Source organism: Quercus lobata, chromosome 11, assembly GCF_001633185.2.
Source record: "Quercus lobata isolate SW786 chromosome 11, ValleyOak3.0 Primary Assembly, whole genome shotgun sequence".
Lineage (NCBI taxonomy): Eukaryota > Viridiplantae > Streptophyta > Magnoliopsida > Fagales > Fagaceae > Quercus > Quercus lobata.
This window is the reverse complement of record NC_044914.1, coordinates 26,406,725-26,429,497: the sequence shown is the minus strand read 5'-3', so window position 1 is coordinate 26,429,497 and position 22,773 is coordinate 26,406,725. Positions and strand designations below refer to the sequence as shown.

General features: G+C 35.5%; 3 protein-coding genes across 3 annotated transcripts; 1 reads left to right on the top strand and 2 right to left on the bottom strand.

Annotated features, from left to right (window-relative positions):
- The first annotated feature begins 401 nt into the window (after positions 1 to 401).
- LOC115968049 (oligopeptide transporter 4-like) lies at positions 402 to 9,185 on the top strand. The gene is made up of 7 exons (XM_031087247.1): positions 402 to 1,161; positions 1,867 to 1,964; positions 3,815 to 4,378; positions 4,782 to 5,034; positions 5,449 to 5,631; positions 6,112 to 6,810; positions 9,059 to 9,185. The coding sequence occupies exons 1-6, from the start codon at positions 625 to 627 to the stop codon at positions 6,724 to 6,726; spliced, it is 2,250 nt and encodes a 749-aa protein (XP_030943107.1). The 5' UTR covers positions 402 to 624; the 3' UTR covers positions 6,727 to 6,810; positions 9,059 to 9,185.
- On the bottom strand, positions 3,130 to 13,901 carry LOC115968050. The gene is given in 10 exon segments (XM_031087248.1): positions 3,130 to 3,579; positions 4,865 to 5,017; positions 9,377 to 9,476; positions 9,587 to 9,680; positions 11,029 to 11,111; positions 11,370 to 11,453; positions 11,456 to 11,506; positions 12,446 to 12,625; positions 13,279 to 13,438; positions 13,535 to 13,901. Coding segments are annotated over 8 exon segments (1,095 nt in total). The 5' UTR covers positions 13,888 to 13,901; the 3' UTR covers positions 3,130 to 3,579; positions 4,865 to 5,017; positions 9,377 to 9,386.
- Positions 13,902 to 16,836: 2,935 nt separating this feature from the next.
- Positions 16,837 to 22,472, bottom strand: LOC115969459 (oligopeptide transporter 4-like). Its single transcript, XM_031089118.1, has 6 exons — positions 21,878 to 22,472; positions 21,186 to 21,283; positions 19,312 to 19,875; positions 18,739 to 18,991; positions 18,146 to 18,328; positions 16,837 to 17,624 (listed from the first exon to the last, which is right to left on the bottom strand). The coding sequence occupies exons 1-6, from the start codon at positions 22,400 to 22,402 to the stop codon at positions 17,010 to 17,012; spliced, it is 2,238 nt and encodes a 745-aa protein (XP_030944978.1). The 5' UTR covers positions 22,403 to 22,472; the 3' UTR covers positions 16,837 to 17,009.
- Between the last annotated feature and the right edge of the window lie 301 nt (positions 22,473 to 22,773).

Sequence of the window (22,773 nt, the reverse complement as noted above, 5' to 3'; positions counted from 1 at the left end):
ATGCTCTTAGTAATCTACTCGTCCATTACATGTTTTTCTACTTATAATAATATTATTCTTATATTCCACAATAAAACTAATTTTTCATAAACATATATATATATATATATATATATATATAATGGATACTAAATGACTAGATTACTAATGAAAATAGACTACATTCTTTATCACAACCATCCTATGTGATAGATTATGATCAGTAATTTGTTGTTTTCACATTAACTTACAATATTTTCACCATCACTTACAATCAACCATGTAGTACAGTTGTAGCAAAAATTGTGTGAACAAAAATGTTAGAATCACAATTTCTATCCCAACTTGCTTAATTTCTATCACAACTTGCTTATACGATAAATGGTGAGTTTTGGATTAAAAGTGGTAGGCCAATGCCGCCAATATATGGTCGTAGCTTTACTTCACAGTGGGCGGTCCTATAATTATTCTCACATTCCCACCAACGAAGTCTCTCTCTCACTCAACAAAAAACGCACTAAAGTCTAAGGTCAAACCAAAAGTACTCTCATCCTTCCATCCTCATGCAATAAAAGACCAAACCTCCTTCCTATAGTTCCTACCAAAATACAAACCAAAATCCAACTTGCAGCACCAGCAGCAGCCATGGATACACTAAACACACAAACACCATACCCCAACACCAACAAACCCACAGACCCAGAAAAAGACATCTCCACCATTGAGGAAGATGAGGAGCTCTGTCCCATTGAAGAAGTCAGGCTAACAGTGGCCAACACAGACGACCCTACTCTTCCCATATGGACTTTCAGGATGTGGTTCTTGGGTCTAATCTCATGTGCTCTTCTTTCCTTCCTCAACCAGTTCTTTGCCTACCGTACTGAGCCTCTTGTCATTACCCAAATCACTGTTCAAGTCGCCACCCTCCCTATAGGTCGCTTCATGGCTTCTGTTCTTCCCAAGACCAAGTTTCAGATACCTGGGTTTGGATCCAGGAGCTTCTCGTTGAACCCTGGTCCGTTTAACATGAAGGAGCACGTACTCATTTCCATCTTTGCTAATGCTGGGAGTGCATTCGGATCTGGCGCAGCATATGCTGTTGGTATTGTCAATATTATCAAAGCCTTCTACCACAGGAATATCTCGTTTTTTGCTGCTTGGCTTCTTATTATCACTACTCAGGTAATTTCTATTATAGTATTAACTGTCTGTGAATATGATACCCTTTTCTTAAAAAGGTGTTTCTATTGGCTGTAATAGTTTTTGTTGTACACTTTTCGAGAAGTATTTTGATTATTGTTATCACTACATACACACACACACACACATATATATATATATTGTTATCACTACATACACACACACATATATATATATATATATATATATATATGAAAAATTATTTTTTTATGTTAATATCAGAATCTCTTTTTTTGATCTAGTAGTGTCAGAATCTTGAGGTAGGAGTTGTGTTTTTAGGGGACACTTTTCTTGCTGATTTGGAAATTGAATTGAAGCAAGAAAAAAAAAGCAGTAGGTAAAAGTAAAAACAAATAATAGGACAAGGTAGCTGGGGCAATACCTTTTGTTTTTGGTATCCCGTCCCATCATTCTGCAATTTGCAATAGTGATGTTCTTAGTTATATTTCAATATCATAGTTTGCCATTGGGAGAACAGGATTTGGATCCGGTGCAAAGTATCGAGGTAGTTGCACCTGGTGCAATTGTACCACAACCACTCACGTTAATTTTTATCATTTTCATTTTTTAATTTTTAACTTTTTAATTTTTTTACTCTCATATTTTGAACATGTTTGAAAGGGTGATTTATCTGAACATGTATTTAGAGATAACGGGCAGTGCACGGTGGATTGCATTAATTTGCAGGTATTAGGATATGGTTGGGCTGGACTATTACGGAAGTACGTGGTGGAGCCGGCACATATGTGGTGGCCAGCTACTCTTGTTCAAGTTTCCCTTTTCCGGTACGTTGTCTCGTTTATCCTCAAATGTCTTTTTGTATTGGATTTTTGTTTTTATTTTTATTTTTATTTTTTTGGCCTAATAAAGATACTTTATTCAGAAGCAGACAAACCTTTCCCATGGTTTTATTTATAATTTAGTTGCATATGCATTATTGGGTTTATTATATTAGCTTATCATGAATTTTCCCTTTCCATTTCTCCAAAAAAAAAAAAAAATCCCTTTCCTGATTTGAATATTGCTATTACCGCAATAGATCCCAAAATTTGTCCACTAGTTGTAAGCAAGCGGTAAAATAAACTCATTATTTAATGTGAGCAAATTATGAAAAATTATAAATTTTGTGGGGGAAGAAGACAAGATACGGCCTTAGAATTCAAAATCTTGCCCACGATAGCATGCGTAATGAATACGCGTTAAGAATATTCGAAAACACGACCTACTCTAATCTTTTTTTTTTTTTTTTAGAATAATCCTATCTTATTGATCATTAAGAGAATGAATCTTAATAATTGATTATGATTTTCAAAAATATTAATGTTTTATAACATTTATTAAGAATTTGTTTGGATACTGTTTATTCGTTAAAAATTAAAAATTTATTATTAAAAATACTATAATAAAATACTATAGTAATTTTTAAAAGTATAAATAATATTGAAAGACATGAATTTACCTAAAAATATGTATTTTTACTGAGTTTAATAATTCATAAACAGTACCGTACGTAAGACAGAAAAAGCAACTTATGATGTGAAACATGCACAGTAACATGGGTCCCACTTCAAAAGCCAAACGCACGCTAAATCGTGGAATCCAAACGCACGCTAGGTGGAAATTGTAGGTCTGTGTGAACTGACTTCGACATGAAACACAATTTGGAGTCCACAGGATATGAAAATACTTATCCGAAAGGACAGAATTAAATATTAAATAAGAAATAGGCGGACAAGTCCAGCTGGTTCCAGGTTACAAGATTCAAATGAATCCACCAAGCTGACTTTGGAAAGTAGTACTTTACATCTAGGCGTACCTCGTTTTAAATATAACAAGATACAGTTCTGGAAGTTTTTGGGCCACATATTTTTGGCCCAAAAATTGGACCAACTTTATAAGAGAGAGAGAGAGAGAGAGAGATAGAGAGTATATTGTCAGTTTGCAAGGGAGTTGCATGTGACCCATAAGGATAAAACAATTATTGATTTACAATTTCAATATTCATAAATTCAATATAGTCGTCTCAAAATCGATCTAAAATTGTACCAACTTGTCCAAACCAAGTAAAATATGATCCAAAAAGAGAGAGCAAGTGGGCATTTTAACAGTTCTAAATTAAATGGATCATGTGGAACGAACTGCGGTACCGTCAAAGTCGCAATTGATCAATTAAAAAAGAGTAAAGGCTACTACATGGATACAGAGTGATATCCTTCTTTATGTGTCTCCTTATCATGCCTTGATGCTCTTAACCACACAATCAGGCCACCATGCATCATGCATGCATGTGAGACAGCCAATCCTCTTACCAGTATTTAGTTTTTACACCAAGTCACCAACTGTAATAATATCAGTAATAAACCTGAATTTTTGTTCCATCACACGAATACAGCGCAATCACTGTCACAAAATAGTGTATCAATACTTCATTGATGTTTAGTAGAGTAGAATAACAAAGAATTTGCAAATTCAGGAAATTAAGAATGAATGACGCACTAAGGCAGTGTTGTTACAAGCTTCATGCCGTTAAAACGAAAAGCGCCTCATCTTGTTATAAACTGTTTATTATGATGCACCCAAAAAAAAAAAAAAAAAAAAAAAAACCTTCATTGATATAAAATTATGATTTATGCAGGGCTTTGCATGAAAATGAAAAGCGGCGCATGTCACGAGCAAAGTTCTTCCTAATTGCACTAACTTGCAGTTTCTCATGGTATCTGGTCCCAGGGTACCTCTTCACAGCACTCACAAGCATATCATGGGTCTGCTGGGTATTCTCCAAGTCAGTCACAGCCCAGCAGATAGGTTCAGGCATGAAAGGCCTTGGACTTGGAGCCCTAACACTTGACTGGGCGGCTGTGGCATCTTTCTTATTTAGCCCCCTCATCAGCCCTTTCTTTTCTATTGTCAACGTTTTTGCTGGCTACTTTTTGATAGTCTATATTGCAATCCCTATAGGATACTGGGGGTTTGACTTGTACGGTGCAAGGAGATTTCCTATTTTTTCATCACACTTGTTTACAGCCCAAGGTCAAGCCTACAACATATCAGCTATTGTAAATGACAAGTTTGAGTTAAATCTATCCAACTATGAGGAGCAAGGAAGGATTCATTTAAGCATGCTTTTTTCTCTCACCTATGGCTTTGGATTTGCCACAATTGCAGCCACGCTCACACATGTGGCCCTATTCTACGGCAGGTATATTCCCAATTGATTCTCAGATGGTTTGATGTTCACAGTTCTTTGATTGTTTTCAAATATGGTAAGAATGCTATTTGTTTAAGTTAGCAAAATAATTCTGTGAGAACATATTTACACAGCCAGAATCATTAATTTACCAAGACAGTCAATAAGTATTTAGCGTGCCCTGGATTTTTTCCACATAACAAAAATGGCATAAGCTTTCGAATACAACATGGCTTTAGGATTTAAGACCAATAATTTCTTTTCAAAGTGAGACACAAAATGTTAAACAATACAAAACCTCTTTTAAATTAATCAATGAACAAAACTACCCTTCTCTATTATCAAGTTCTTAAGGTTCTCATATTTTCTGAATTTATTTAGTAAAGTCAAGTTTCATCTACACTTATATGGGCAGGGAAATCTATGAGAGGTATCGTGCTTCTTATAAGGGCAAGGAGGATATCCATACCAAATTGATGAAGAGATACAAGGACATACCTTCCTGGTGGTTTTACATGTTGCTTGTTGTGACAATGGCAGTTTCCCTTGCACTCTGCATATTTTTAAATAATCAAGTTCAGATGCCATGGTGGGGACTTCTCTTTGCTGCAGCTATGGCCTTTACTTTTACTCTTCCAATCAGCATTATAACTGCCACAACAAACCAGGTTATTGAGAAAATACTTTTTCCAGCTTTTTTTTTTCTTGCAGCAACAGAAGTAAAATATTGAATTTATACACTAAAAATCATTAGTAATGCCTGATCTCAATTAGTTGGCCCTGGTCATGCAAGCTGTGTCATATCAGACATACTTTTCCATATTTCCTATATAATTCAAGATACCATACCAAGTTTAATAACATTCTTCTATAATTTCACGTAGCATCAAACAACTAGCTATTTTAAATTAAACCATTCCCACTTGGATGGGGCTACTAGATCACATTTCCAGAATCTATAGTTTAAGGTTGTTTATTTTAGATTTCTTTAACCCAAGCATTAAAATAAGAATTTAATTCAATTCCATGATCTACATATAATTTGTTATTATCTCATTAATTATATAATGTTCTAAATACAGACACCAGGGCTAAACATTATCACAGAGTATGCAATGGGTTTGATATACCCGGGAAGACCAATAGCCAATGTGTGCTTCAAAACCTTTGGTTATATGAGCATGGCTCAAGCTGTCTCCTTCCTCAATGATTTCAAGCTAGGACATTACATGAAGATTCCCCCAAGATCAATGTTCCTAGTTCAGGTACAAATTTATTTTCTACTATCTATAAATCAAAATTTAAGGAAAATAAGTTAATACATCAGTTTACAGTTATTCAGATATGAGATCTTTTTTATATCTGGAAAAAAAAAATAGTAATATGACTTCTATAACATATTTATTAATAGCCAAATTTAGGATCAGGAATCAAAGTCTACCAACCTTCAAGCTATGCCATTCTTTATCCCCTTTTTTTTTTTGGGGGGGGGGGGGGGTGGGTGTGGGGTTGATAATGGCAAGTAAGTTGAATATTTGACACTACATCATTATAAACTTACTACTGAAAAGAAGCAAAGCTGACTAGATGTGTGTGATGAGATTTCACAAAACTTCAGTACATTAGAATCACAATTTAATGATCCTTAACCCTCCAATATCTATAAACTATTTTTGAACGCTTCCCGCTGCATAATTACTAACATTTTCTACTCTGCTGCTGCATTGGCCCATGTGTTCGTCTAGTTCATCGGAACAATTCTGGCTGGAACCATCAATCTTGCAGTGGCATGGTGGTTGTTGACCTCTATTACGAATATATGCCAGGATGAACTTCTTCCCGCTGACAGTCCCTGGACATGCCCTGGAGACCGAGTCTTCTTTGATGCATCTGTTATTTGGGGTCTAGTAGGACCGAGACGTATCTTTGGACCTCTTGGAAACTATGAGGCAATGAATTGGTTCTTCCTTGGAGGTGCAATAGGGCCAGTGATTGTTTGGCTATTGCATAAATCATTCCCCAAGCAATCTTGGATTCCCCTGATTAACCTTCCAGTCCTTCTGGGAGCAACAGCAATGATGCCGCCAGCAACACCAGTGAACTACAATGCATGGATTATTGTCGGAACAATTTTCAATTTTTTCATCTTTCGTTACCGAAAGCAATGGTGGCAGAGGTACAATTACATTCTTTCAGCAGCACTGGATGCTGGAGTGGCTTTCATGGGAGTGCTATTGTATTTTTCAGTAGGCATGGAAGGGAAAGGTTTGACTTGGTGGGGTACCGATGGTGAACATTGTCCATTAGCACAATGTCCAACAGCCAAGGGCATAGTGGTTGATGGTTGTCCATTGAACTGATGCCTGTATGCTTCAGTCATGATTTCACTTCTAATGTCAAACAACATAATGGTAGCAATTACTATGATGGTAGGATTTGAAATGGTGGGCATTTCATGCATTATATGGATTGTAGTATTATATACAAATTATCCTTTACATTTGAGTATATATTGTCGCAAAGATCTTTCCATAAATAAACGACTCATTAGGATCTCTATATAGGGAATCCAAATCATTAATATTACAATATTACTATGACCAAAATAACTTAAATTTCTTTTTAAAACGCACAAAATGGGGCAAGCCCAAGTATGGGGATGGGTTGTGTTGAGCACACACCACATTACACAATTGTTTATGAGATGCTATCTCCATCCAGCTGGAGCAGTCATTTCCAGCTCAGGAAAACTTGATTAGTTGGGAAAGTTGATCCCTCATGTTTCCTTCACTTTTTATGGATGGAATGTAATGCACAAATATTTGAAGCACACCACAACACAAATATGGGGGATGTGCTCTGTTGAGCACACCACATTATACAATTTTTTATGAGATGCTAGCTGCATCCAGCTGGAGCAGTCATTTCCAGCTCAGGAAAAATGTTTGGTTGGGAAAGTTGATCCCTCATGTTTCCTTTGCTTTTTATGGATGGAATGTAATGCACAAATATATATATATATATATATATATATTTTGATAAGTGTAATGCGCAAATATTTGAAGCTATATTTTCTTTTATAAGTAAAGAAATTAGATATTAGAGATTCTAATTAATTACGTTGAATGAATCAGAGTTAGTTGTTTGATGGTGTATTCAAGAAGACAAGGGGATGCTGTGCAATATAGTCATCCGCTCAAATAAGGATTGCAACATCATTTGCTTGATTACTTAATTAGATCGATCAACACAATCAAAAGTTCTACTATTCTTCTCTTGCCAAATGATCTATAACACACACAAGGGGAGAAGCCTTCCGACTCTTCAAATGCCTACAATGATTCAAATTTCCTTGCCAACAATCCGATATCTGAATCTTGCCTTCGCATAACTATTTTTTTTTTTTTTTTTGGGGGAAGTAAAATTTATTGATAAAAAATAAAAAAGAACAATACCAGCTTATTACACTAGATGTGTACAACTGGAGCAAACAAAAAAAAAAAACAGAACCTCTTTGGCATGACTCAAGAAACCCTAAAGAGAGTAAATACAAATGACCACAGGTTACTTGCCACTGAGCAATGCAAAACAAGATAATCTTTTTTTTTTTTTTTTTTGATAGGTAACGAAAAAATTTTATTAAGAAAAAATAGCCAACCCGAGTACATTGGGGATGTACAGTAGGGGCAAAAATCAAGAACCAAAATTACAATGATCAAGTAAAGCAGGAAGAGAAAAACAAGAACAATGTGACAAAGCCACACTCCAAACAAGTAGAGTATGCAAGAAGAAAGACTTGATCTCTAGTAAGGACCACTCACATCCCTCAAAGCATCTAGCATTACTCTCTCTCCAAATACACCACATCAAGCAATGGGGCACAAGTCTCCAAAAAATTATATTGTGATGTTGTCTGAATTTACCTTGCCAAGACTCAAACACCTCAAGTACCTTAAGTGGCATTACCCAATGGAGTCCAAACAAACAAAACACCAAAGACCACAACTCAAAAGCTATGGGGGCAATGAAGCAGAAGATGATCCTCCAACTCCCCACACCTCTTACACATGTAGCACCAATCAAGAACAATAATACTGCTTTTGCAAAGGTTATCAGTTGTAAGAATCTTACCTAAAGAGGCTGACCATGAAAAGAAAGTCACCCTTGGAGGGACCTTCGATTGTCACACCAACCTCCAAGGGAAGGAGATAGTAGGGGGTAGAAAGAAAGAAACTTCTAACCTCAAAACCTCTACTCCTTGCTGGCTTCCAACAAACTTTATCAAGGCCAACCCCCCGCACTTTCCTAGAGTAAACAATGGCCATAAACCAATCAAAAGAGACTTCCTCCCAATCCTGTGGTGGACGATACCAAGATGATCTACAATCTCTCCATTGCTCTTTCACATGCAACACCAATCCAAATTCATAATGTGATATTTCCCAAGATTACCCACCGTTAGTATTTACCTAATGCTACTGTGTAAGCTAAGATAATGATCTTACGAGGTACCTTAACACTCCATATGCACCTCCATGGAAATTGAACTCCTGTGGATCATTTGAGAGCATTGTAGTTAGAGGGGGCTTTAAACTTTCCACTCTTAGTTAATTAAATGCTAATACCAAAAATTGGAGTCAGAAAAGGAAGACAAGAACCAATGAAGCACCTTCTTTGCTTTTGTTTCTACAGAAGGAAGCAACAGTTTGAGAGAGGGAAGAAGAGACTGTGTGATGCAGCCATGGAAAAATGCTCAATTTGCTGCCTTCAGACTTTGGGGAAATTATTGAATGCTAATATGAAGAATTCAGATATAAGCCTGCTTTGAAGGTAAAAGTTTTATGTATTGTATGACAATGTTGGCAATTATCCAATGCTAATACCAAAAATTGGAGTCAGAAAACTTTTGCATGGTCTTAATATGTCATGAAGAGAAATATTATAAAGAAGAAGACATGGTAATTTAACAATGTCCAATGGCATAAAATATTGAAGGGTAGTGTTTCACACCTTGACATGCTCATGATGAATTTACTGAAAGCCACTGGTTATACTCATCCATCCTTATGATGAAGGAACTAGAACTTGGGGAACCTCCTCCACCATATGCCTTCATGTTCCAAGATGTGGACCCAATAATTTAGTCTAAATTATTCCATTATGAAAAAATAAAAAAAATAAAAAGAAATGAGCCATGGTTTAATGGATACTGATGCAAACCTTTGCAACTTCAGAGGTATCAGTGGCACTGTCAATACTTCTCAAGCACATTTTAAGATTATTTCGTTGCATGTATACAACAGCTCCTATAGGCCTGACACCACCAATAGAGAAAGACAACAACAAATGTATAATCAATTACCAATTACATTATTTTTTTTGGCTGACAACAAGTTGGGAAGGGGAGATTTGAACTTGGTTTGGGGAGGGGACCAAGCAATGCCAATGAGCCACAAAACTCTTGGCACTAATGAAATCAATATCCTAACACCAAAATGGACAAAACATTGTAGTTTAGAAGAGATGATTTAGTTAAATGGTAAATGAACTGAAAAAACCAGAAACATATCTCTTTTTTTTTTCCTTTTAATATTGGTATAAGTTATACCATGATCTCACCCTCTACTTTATTTTACAAGGGGAGGATGTGTCATCTCAGATAAAGCTCATTGACAACCATAAAAGTAAATAGAGGACATGTTTTTAATGGCATTTCACCCAAGCATTAAAGTGCGATCCTTTCCCAGTTTCTCCAAGTGTCATTGTTTATACATACCTGATTAAACTTCCTAACCAAAGCATTGCCAAGGAAAAACCTAAGCGAATATAAATTCTTTCACTTGTTCTCAAAAAAGAAATGCTTAAACTATAAATTATAATCAAATACCACTGACATCATTATGCTAATACCACAATTGATAAAACATCGTAGTTTAAAAGAGATGATTTAATTGATGGTAAATGAAAGGAAACAACTAAAACATCATTTTTTTACTAGTAAGTCACACATGCATCCAGTAGGTCTTGTCACTCTGCTTTTACAGCTCATTGGCAACCAAAAAATCAAGAGGAAGCTTTTTTAATGGCATTCCACCCAAGCATCAAAGTGGTATTATATGCTTAAACCATGCATGTTACTAGTCTACATATGAAAAAGTGTCCAGATAATAATTCTTATGCAGTGCTTGCCTTTCATCTCAAACTATTGTACACACTAAAAGGAAAACCTGAAAAATATCTAGTTTTGAAATCCCTGAATAAATAGTTTTTATACTAGCATGAGGCAAGGCTTCACCCCAGGCAACCACTACCAAGGCAGAAGAGAGTATGATTACCCACTTCAGTTGAGACCCAGGCAACTCAAACTACCCTTCCAAATAGATCTTAAGCCATAGGAAGCTCAAGGTTCTCCAATATGTTCTGATATTTTCATCAGATGATAGAAAATTGAATTTATTGCACATCTTTGATAGTTCCAAATAATTCCAGAATATAATGAATAAATGCTGAAATATGTTAAGAATCCCTAAAAAATTCCAAATATATATGGACTGTTAGCATATATTTCTCATGCAAATCTTACCCACTTCACATATACTTACATAATTATTATTACTATTATATATATAAATATGCCTCCATGTGCACTTCAATCATATTACCTTAGACCTGCTGCAGCACTCTTTACACCAAGTTGCTTGCCAATTTCATCACTTAAATTGGAATTCCCGTCCACTCTAACTCCCTAAAAATAACAATGAGGGAATAAAAATTTGCTTAAAATGCATTGTAGAAAAGGTATCACATTTTAAGTGTTTTATGTAAAGCATAATAATTCAAAGGCATTGAATAGTTCCATGTTAGGCAGACTGATATGGATGGAAAAAAGATCTTGCAAAGCCAGATCAGAAACAAAGCCATCCATATTGCACATGCAGCTGATTAAGTAAAGTAGGATTTATATTATAGCATAAAAATCCAAAATGTAGTGAGTTATTATTACCAGACACTCCCCATAAAATCCTCTGCCCAAGTGAACTTTGAAAACCTTATTTAGAAATTTATCTGCAGCATTCTGGCGAGAGGAAGATATAAGCGTTGCCCTTAGGAAATTAAATCCACAGAACTTAACTCCAGTAACTGCAACAGAAATGATCCATACCAGGTTAAGAAATTTCATCCATGAAACAAAACCAGAAACCGGGGGGGGGGGGGGGGGGTGGTGTCCAACTTCAAGAGACACAAAACCCTGTAGTAATAAAATAGGCTCAAATAATATTTGGAGAAAGTCAGTTTAAACTAAACACATATTTATTTTAAATCAATACGTGTTTTTGCTTGTTTGTCTCAAGAAGCTTGCAATAATTGATTTAACTTCTTCTCAATATAAACATCAAAACTATAGAATACTGAATGAAAAGAACATAAATGCTTTAACTGCAATAATGCTTCTAGAGATAATGCATCAAGACAAGATGTATTTCAAATAGATGTTCATTTGAATATCTACCACCTTTAAAACAGAAAAAATCCTGAAAAAAACAAAAACAAAAACAAGAGCCGAAAAAAAAAAAAAAAAAGATGGCATGATTTCAAGCAGTCACAGAAATATATATATATTTATATATATATATTTATAAGTGTCACAGAAAATTGAAAATGTAAAATTACAAACCCTTGAGCTTGTCTTCTGATGAGATAATGATTTAATAATTGCTATTTTTAAAATTTTGATACTAAAAGTCTTAAATTATATGGGAGCCAAGAATTAGCAATATATGCCCAATAAAGCCATTGGGCTTAGTTACACTTGAAATGAACATCCTTCAAAAGCCAACATCTGAGTCTGTAGCATTCAAATCCAATTTTCTTTTATTCTTTCTCCTTTAAAAGAAAATAATTAAAACCCAACACTTTCTCCATTTTCAATCTGAAGGCCAAGTTAGCATTCAACCAATAGCAAACAGGAAGTACCAAACCGTAAAATTAACATACAATAATGATTGTAAAAAATTATCCAGAAATATATATTTAGGGAAAAAAGAAAAGAAATAGGCATCAGATTTAGAACTGCCAAACCTGTTCATACATGTATGGATTAGTGATGCAGTTCAACTTTGAGCGCCATTGATCAATTCCAATATTAAACGCCCTAATATCCGGTAAGCTCCATCGGCGAAGATCACTGTCTTCGATATACTTAAGAACCATTTCAACACGATCTCGGTCTTTTGGGTCTAACAAACTTGCAACCATCCCCTTATTTAAAAAATAATGCAATTAATTTCAGCTATCTGAACACAAGGTGCTAGGAAGTAGAAACTCATTCAAGCTCAAAGGTCACTAATATCTAATTTGGCCAATATACATCGTTAAACTTTAGCTCATGAGCGATTTTAACCCTTGAACTTTAAAATGATCACTTTTAGTCTCTATAAAATTTAAATTGATCATTTTTTAGTCTCTAAAATACTTAAAGTGATAGATTTTATTCCCCGACGATATTAAAGTAATCGTTTTTAGTCTTTATGGAGTGATGACCTATCAGTTTTTAGTTACTAAAAGAGATCACTATAAACTTTAGGACTAAAAACAGCTCATTGGTTAAACTTTAGAGTAATATTAAGCTCACAATATTTTCACAACAAATCTTATGTATCAAGCATTAGTTATAATCTGGATCCACCACAAATTACTTTTCTGCCTACTATTAACCACGCATAACAATTTGCATTTAGGATTTGATGTGAAAATGTTGTGAACCTAGTATTAGGTTAGGGACGAACAATGTATTTAAAGAGAAATGTTATGTCTACAACATTTTCATAATAAATCCCAAGCAGCGGAACTTAGTAACTAGGATTTGTTGTGAAAATATTATTGTATTTAAATGATCTAATCTCTATACATACCTTAGGAAATCCGAAATGTGCAAGTTGATCACAAAAGTAATCATACACAGCACTAGAGCTACTTTTTTCAACATCAACATGAAATTTGAGGTTACGAGGACAATCTTCTTCACAAGGAACCTGTGCAAGCACTGATTTTCGATGATCAAATGCTATAACCCTAATTTGACATAACAAATACCAAAACCAAGTTTACACATTTGAGAAAGAATTCAATCAAAAACAAACAAAAAAAATCAAATTAGCTTTTACTTACTCGAACGATGAGCGCTGAGCGAGTTTGAGAGCAAACCCTTTAGGTCCAATTAGGTCAAGCAGATAGCATTTCGAAACGCCATGGATGTCAAAGTCTTCGGGTTTGAGAGGGTGAATTGAAGAGAAGGGGAGAATGAGAGAAGGGAGATTGAGGGTAGAGTGGAAGAGGTGAGCGAAGAGAGCGGAGAAAGCTCCAGAGAAGGATGGGTAGTTGTAGAGAATTACGTTTGGGATTTTTTGTTCCGAAGCTTTTGCTATGGCTTCCAACGCCGCATCTGAGCGGAAGCTCCTCCGAACTACGGCTCCCAACGGTGAGGGATTGTTCGGACTTCGGAGCAAAAGCGTGAGAGCCATTGATTAACACACTAGTCCAGTCCGACTCCACAATTGCTCAGTACTTTTAAATTGTTTTTAAGCCCAGCCCATTTAAAGTAGCATGGGTTTTGGGCAAAGATCCAAATAAAAAGGGGTTCAGGTCTTAGCTTTTTTGGGTTAGATTCGGGTCTTAGTTTTATTTGATACAAGATAGAAATTTTATTCTAACCTAATCTAAGCGTATATTTATTTGAGTCTCCCTCCTGGAGACTTGAACCCCGACACTTAAATGATCATCACACCAAGAGTGCTATTTTATTTTAAGGATAATTATAGTAAATCCACCTGGGGTATGACCTGTTTTCACTTTGCCTACCTAAGGTTACTTCTGTTAGCCTTCCGTAAGCCACCTCTCCGTTTGCTGTTAGAAAAACACATTTTTAGGCAAAAACAAATATAACAAGAATCAAAAAGTTAGGATTTTTCATTACTCATGAACTTCAATGAGAACAAAATGAAGGAACAACAAACCAATCAAATGGCTCAATGAAATTATTTTTAAACTATAACAATATCAACAATTTCACAACCACTCAAAATTTTGAACCAAATTTTACAAGAAGACCAACATCTCAAAACAACCAGCAACGTTATCAACAAAGAGAGAGTGAGATAGAGATAAGCCAACAACTGAAGTGTGAGGTATAGAAAAATCCAATCGTGGGTTTGGATTATGGTAGATCAGCCATGGGTTTGGTGTCGTGGTGGTCGTTTGGGTGTTGGCTGGGTTTTAGTTCCAATATTGAAGTTGAATCAGTGACTGGGTTTTAGAGGTGGGTTGAATCGGCGTTGTGGGTTGTTGAATCGGTGGTGGGTTTTTGAATCGATGAGAGTGGTGGAGACAGGGAGATCAGATTGGTGGTTGTGTTTTGCGTGAGTTTCAGTTGTTGAGTTTTGCATTTTGAATCATTGTGGGCTTCAGTTATTGTGGTTTGAATCAATGGCTAGAGCTTGTTTGAATTAATGTGGAGAGTGGTAGAGCCGTGGAGATCAGATTGGTGGTGGGTTTTCTTCCTGGGCTCTCGGATTCTGGACACCCATTTGCCCCATGTTTTCATTCGGACCCCAATTCGCACCATCGGCATCAGCAACCTCAGCTCCTCTGGTGATGACGCAATGAACCAAAACATCATCGAAGAAACCAACTGCATCCTCGTCAAGATCCAGTTTGACTCCGACCCATCGAACCTAGTCAACGAACAAGATCTGTCTCTGTCTCTAAAAGAAGAAGAAGAAGTAATGGTTCTATCAAGGAGGCAATTGAAACTATACTCTTCTTCTTCTACAACTCCATAACCCAAGCTCTTTCAAAACCCCATAACTTCTCTTTCAAAAAATTCAAACTCTAACTTTTTTATTCGTGTTATGTTATGTTTTGGTGGTAGAAGTTGTTTTTTAATGGAAAAGCCAATAGGTGGGTAACAAAGCCCTAACAGAAGTAACCTTAGGAACCTTAGGTGGGCAAAGTGTAAAGTTTTAAACCACGGGTAGGTAAAGTGAAAACAGGCCATACCCCAGGTAGGTTTACTGTAATTATCCCTTTATTTTATTTTTTTTTAGTTGACATGTCATGTTGTCATTAAAAAAAAGTCACATCATTGCACTTCATAAGATACATAGATAAGAAACTAAATAGCAGTGGATAAAAGAGATTGCTGGTGCTCATTTTTTTAACTTTAATTATTACTAACACTTATTTGAAACTACATAGACTGAATTTAAGTAAATAAATAAATCTCACGAACTAAAAGCATGTAATGTAATTTTTAAGGACCAAAATGTATTTAGGGTTTTTTTTTTTTTTTTTTTTTTTTTTTTTTTTGTGTGTGGCCAACTTGAGTTTCTCTTCAAGTATTTTATTAATTATTTGGATGTGTGCAGGACAAAATATGTGAAATCTCATCCTACACATACATAATTATAAGAAAGAATCATTTAGAGTGATCTCACTATGCTGATTAAGAATTTTAAATTCAAAACCTAGGAATCTCACAAGACTTATTAATCATTAGAGTCTTGCACCAAAAACAATGAGACTTTGGAATCACTAGATAATTACATAAAAGAAACTTATTTTTTTTAGAGGCATGATAGAATTTCAACTTATGGTGTCCAATTAATGATAATTGCTCTTTATTATTAAGCCAAGATACCAATCGATTTTCAAGATTCGAATCACAAATTTCTTATTCAACAACAATTGACTTTACTAATTGAGTTAACTAAAACTTACTAGATAGAAGAAATCTTTAAGGTATGCCAACATGTTGATTAGGAATTTTTAATTTGAGAGCTTATCAATCTCGCGAGGAGGAAGGTGTCATTAACCATTTTTTTTTTTTTTTTTTGCTTTGCTACCAAAAACAATACTTTTCCTCTCTCTCTCTCTCTCTCTCTCTCTCTCTCCGCCACCTTAACCCCACGAGTTGTCACCATATGAATCGCCAAGGTCACCTCCACCCCCACATTGTACCCACCTTATCATTGTCACCCTGTCCAAGTAAAGAGTGATGCAGTAACTGTGGCCTATGGTTTTGGGTCATGGCTTTGGATTAAGGTTTGCGAAAAGAAAAGGTGGGGCTGAGACTAGGAGGTGGTACTTGAAAGAGAAGAGATTCGATATCTCCTATCTCAATTCATTCTTCACATATCTCCTATCTCAATTCACAGAAAAACAATGATATCAAAACAGCATTAAAATAGTTAAAAGAGTAATATTGAAGAAATTAACTAAAGAATGACAGCCATATAGAAAACATTAATGAAAGTTGGACGACCAAAATTGTGCTTTCCAAATGTTTTTATTGGTGCTTTGAAGAAGCTCTTATTCCTCAACATTGGTCACCTAATTTAAGTATACGTATCATATTATATGTACTGCATGAAAAATATTGCAATGTCGATTATGAGAGTTTCCTACATATCACGTATACAAAAGTTAGGGAAATGTGTATTTCCATTTGAAGTTGAATTTTTTTATATCAATATAAACTGTATGAAACATCTTTCTCCACTTACGTGTTTATTTGTGAACATCATGCTGTCAAATAAACTTTCTAATACTATGCTATTTTAATTACAGGAAAAAAAAAAATTCAGCCTTACTTCACTGGACAACCATCAACCACTATGCCCTTTGCTGTTGGACAAACTGCTAAATCACAGTGTTCACCTTCTGTACCCCACCAATTCACACCTTTCCCTTCCATACCCACTGAAAAGTACAATAGCACTCCCATGAAAGCCAACCCTGCATCCAGTGCTCCTGAAAGAACATAATTGTACCTTTGCCACCACTCTTTACGGTACCGATATACAAAATAATTAAAGATTGTTCCAACTACAACCCAGGCATTGTAGTTCAAGGCTGTTGCTGGAGGCATATTTCCTGTTGCTCCTAGGAGCACTGGAAGGTTAATGAGTGGAATCCAAGTTTGCTTTGGGAATGCCTTATGCAACAGCCAAACAATAATAGGTCCTATTGCACCTCCAAGGAAGAACCAATTTATTGCCCCATAGCTTCCAAGTCTTCCAAAGATCCGTTTAGGTCCCACCAAACCCCAAATAACAGAAGCATCAAAGAAAACTCGATCGCTAGGGCATGTCCAAGGACTATTGACAGGAAGGAGTTCTGGTTGACATATGTTCTGAATTGAGTTTAGCAACCACCAAGCCACTCCAATGTTGATGGTTCCAGCAAGAATTGTTCCTATGAACTAAGCATACACATGGAAAAACCAGCAGAGTAGATAATAATTGAGTAATTGTACAAAATATGTGAAAACTAGCTATAAGTGCGTGTGTCATGAATTTTTGATGTCTGGTTCCATTTTAATAACATTAGACCAATACTTGCATCACAAAGTTGCTCTTGTGATAAGTCTAAACTTAGTACATATGAAAATTCTTGTGCGATGTTTCCATAGTATCATGATGTTGGAGGTACATCTTGCCATGTAATATGAATGTGATAGCTCGGAGAGTGAAAAAATGGTATTAGCATAAAACCACATAGGCTAAAAAATTAGAGGTATATCATTGGCTATGAGCATTTATTATTTTTTGAAGATGATTATTGTTTATATGTATCTTGATTTCTTTTTATTTGACTCGAAAGTCAGGATGATCATAAATTGATTTTTTGACTCACGGTAATTTCAGTTGTTAAATTGATTGTAGTAAAGAAGTGTTTTTTTTAAAGGTTGGGAATGAGGGGGGAGCAAGTAAAAGTGTTTACCTGAACTAAGAACATTGATCTTGGAGGAATCTTCATGTAATGTCCTAGCTTGAAGTCATTGAGGAAAGAGACAGCTTGAGCCATGCTCATATAGCCATAGACTTTAAAACTTACATTGGCTATTGGTCTTCCTGGATATATGAGGCCCATCATGTACTCCGTTATTATGTTTAGCCCTGGTGTCTGCAGATTAGATAGAGTATCACAACAATGGTGGAAAAGTACTAGATAGTTTACGTTGATGGTGACAAGGTAAACTATGTAAATTCTTATTAAGGTACTCTGACAAAACTATAATAATAACTAACATTAATCAAAATTCACAAAATGTGATCAAATAACTCAATTTAATGGGAGCTGGTTTGATCACATATAACCTGTTATTTATAGCCATTTTAAAATGTATTAGACTATTGGTGTTGTATATTTTTGAATTCAGTGGGACATGAAAAGTTGTGACTGATATAGCCATAGCCAGCAAATTAAGAAAATATATTGTAATCAAGGAGAGGAAAAACAAGTTCAAGTTTTTTTATTATATCAATCTTTTGTTGCAAGAATAAGGTGAGGTGAGAGAAATTTAGCCCAATAACCTGGTTTGTTGTGGCAGTTATGATACTTATTGGAAGGGTGAAAGAAAAAGCTATGACACATGCAAAGAGCATTCCCCACCATGGCATCTGGACTTGATTATTCAAAACGGTACAGAGTACAAAGGAAATTGCAATTGTCACAACTAGCAATAAGAAAAACCACCACGAAGGTATGTCCTTGTATTTCCTCATCAATTTTGTATGAATATCCTCCCTGCCCTTGTAAGAAGCTTGGAATCTCTCATAAATTTCTCTGTGAATTAAATTTGTGTCAAAATGTGAATGTTTGGGTATAAATTTGAGTTTTAGGATATAAGCACCAGGAAATTAGCATTCAAGCTTATGAAATTTGAGATAGTAAATATATGTACCACAAATTTAGCATTTACATTATTATTATTTTTTTCAAAAAAACAATTAAAAAAACCTAAAGCATACCACATTTAACATATCTTAGTATATTTACCTAAATTTGTTCTTTGTCACATGTTTCACTTGTAGGGTTTCTTGCTCATCTATTTTATAGTATTCACATTGAAAACTCATATAAAAAGCATTTCGATAATACATTACCTTCCATAGAAGAGTGTCACATGTGAAATGGTGGCAGCAATAGTGGCAAAGCCAAAGCCATAAGTGAGAGCGAAAAACATGCTTAAATGAATTGGTCCTTGCTCCTCATACTTGGCTAGATCTAACTCAAACTTGTTATTGACAATAGATGATATGTTGTATTGTTGACCTTGGGATGTAAACAACTGAGAAGAGAAAATGGGAAATCTACTTGCATTGTATAAGTCAAATCCCCAATATGCTATAGGGGTTGCAATGAAGACTATTAATACATAGCCTGCAAAAACGTTCATAATGGAGAAGAAGGGGCTAACGAGGGGGCTAAATAGGAAGGATGACACTGCAGCCCAATCGAGTGTCACTGCTCCTAGTCCAAGTCCTTGCATGCCCGAGCCAATTTGTTGGGCAGTGACTGATTTAGAGAATGCCCAACAGATCCATGAGATGTTTGTTAATGTTGAAAAGAGGTACCCTGGCATTGTGTACCATGTAAAACTGCAAATTAGTGCAATTAGGAAGAACTTTGCCCGTGAGAACCGCTTCTCTTCTTTCTCATGCAAAGCCCTGCATAATTCATATCAAAATTTTATGTTAAAACTGGTAGATCTTGGATTAAAAAAAAAATGCCAGTTTGGTCTAAAAGTTGGTCTGCAACACATTATTGCAGAATATGTATGTGGCACTCTAATTATGATGCTTAATTCTGACGCTCTTAGTTTTATAGAGTTAAGTTTGATAGTAGATCCATTATATATATAAAAAAAAAAGGTTTGATAGTAGATGACAATGGATAGATGGCTTTGGGCTTTTGAGAGGTTATATTTAGTGACACCAGTAAGCTTTGTAACAGAGCTTCCAACATTTTAGCCATGGTAACTCACTCAATATAGGGAGGGGTTTAAAGTTTGGTTGGAGAACTGACTTAGTTTTATTCTATCCATTATACATGTTGATATTAGAATTGAATGATAATAAAACTATCATCCCCCCCTCCCCCCAAAAAAAAATTATATTTTTTTTTGAGACCAAATTTTTTTTTTTTAATAAAACTATCACTTGAGATGGTAATTAAAAGACTGATGGCGTTTCTTGCCACCACCGTTACACCCCAATTGGTTGAGGTGATTTGGGAGGATGGAAAATGGGGAAAGAAAAATATGGGAGAGTTTGAGTGGGGAGTTGTTTGGTTGGGGGAAGGGAGGGGATCTTGGTGGGACTTGGCCCACCAAATTCTTATCCCCTTAATTTGGGGAGAAAATGAAGGAATGAAAGGGGGCTTGATGGGAAATTATTGATCCATCCCCATCTCCCTCAACTTTGTGTCTGTAAGTTTTTTTTTTTTTTACCTGCACATAGTAGCATTTTTTTTCCTTGTAAACATTTTTTTTTTTAATGTAGTAGGGAATGAAAATAAATTTATACAAACTACATTTTATACTATCTCATTTTTCTTCTCATTCAAATAAAAAAGATTTGCGTTCTTCTATTTTTTCATTCTCTTAACAAAATACACATGAAGAAAAATTAAATCTTTTCTACCTCCTAAGTCCGAAACAAACAAAAGGTCAAAGATAAACTTGGTAATGGGTCAAGTTTTGGTTTGACCCATTCTAGATAGGGTTGTAACTAGGTTTGAGTCAAAATTTCTTGGATTTAAACAGGCCATTATTCTTAGACTTGTCACAAGTTTGTGCTATTTTAGGTCAAACCCCCCCCCCCCCCTCCTCTCTCTCTCTCTCGTAAATAATATAAAAATAAATTAAGCAGTTAATTAATAACGTTAAGGGAGTGGATGAAGGAGGCAGATCAAACCCGTGACACGAAAGATAGAGAGAGGTAGATGCCAATTGTCTATAAGTTCATTGGTTACATACCGAAAAAGTGAGACTTGAACGAGAGTTGATGGCCACCACATGTGGGCTGGGTCCACCACGTATTTCCTCAGTAGTCCAGCCCAACCATAGCCTAATACCTGAATTAATCAAACTTAAAAAAAATAATATTACTATATTTTTTATAAGTAATAATTTGATGTCTTGTAGTCACGATCTTTACATTTTTTTTAAACATATATATACAATACAATATAATTTTATGTAGGTTTTCGCGTTTATATGTGTAATGTGTGTGGAGATTGATTTGACAAATTACAAAAATTTGGTGAATTTCCATGTCATCCTAGAAACTATTTCTTATCAAGTTAGTCATTATGCTTGTTCTTAATGAGTCAATTTACAGTGTCTTGACATAGTGGCGTCACATTTTGTCATAACAAAAGCTGATATACATGAAATTTATATCACTTGGCTCATGATAACCTATATATCTTGCTTATTAGAAGGGCAAAATAAATATAAATTTTTATGGAATGTCTTATTTATTCTTCTGTTTGAGAGTATAGTGAGAAGGAATGAAAAGAGTCAAAAAGACTATAATAGTACCCCAAAAAATAAAGAAAAGACTTTACCTTGCTACACTTCTCAAAGTTAAAATGAAAAACCAACTTTTGCTTCTATAGTTTCTCAAAAAAAAAAAAAAAAAGATCCATAAAAAAGGAGAATATTACCTGAGTAGTGATAATAAGAAGCCAACCAGCAAGAAAGGAAATTTTCCGGTGATAAAAGGCTTTGATTATATCAATAATATAAACACCATAAGCTGGTCCATTTCCGAAAGCAGTACCAGCATTAGCAAAGATGGTGATGAGTACATGCTCTTTCATGTTAAACGGACCCGGGTTAAGAGAGAACAACCTGGATCCAAAACCGGGTATTCGGAACTTGGTTGTGGGGAGAGTGGCAGCCATGAAGCGGCCAATGGGGAGAGAGGCTACTAAGACAGTGATTTGGGATACAAGAAGGGGCTCAGTCCTGTAGGAGAAGAATTGGTTTAGGAAGGAAAGGATTGCACATGAGAGTAAGCCTAAGGTCCACATTCGAAAGGTCCATACAGGTAGGGTCGGGTCGTCGGTGTTGGGCACGGTTAGCCTGACTTGTTCGATGGGTGAGAGCTCGTCTTCGTCGACATCATTAGGAGCTTTGGTGGCGGTGGTGGTGTTAGGGTATGTTGTTTGTATCTCTAGGGCGGCCATGGGTCAAGGAGAGGTTTGGGTGGAAATGTTGGTTTTGGAATGAGTTAGGCAACCTTGGCTTGATATTTATCCAATTTTCACACTTTTTATATCACATGATCCACATCACACGTGAAATATTAGACAACTGGTATAGAAATATGAAAATTTAATTACTAAACAATAATTAGCCTTTTGGAATGACTTATTAGTTGAGTGTTTGACACTCTGACGGTTAAGTGTAAAGTGAGAATCCTAGAGTGACAGACGAATCAATTGCTAGCATGCCAAGATACCATATTAACAGTGACAGACGAATCTTACTTTTTAGAAGAAGAATTCTTCAAGTTCACGCTTTAGAATATATGTACAAGTCATGTAGCGAGTTGTGA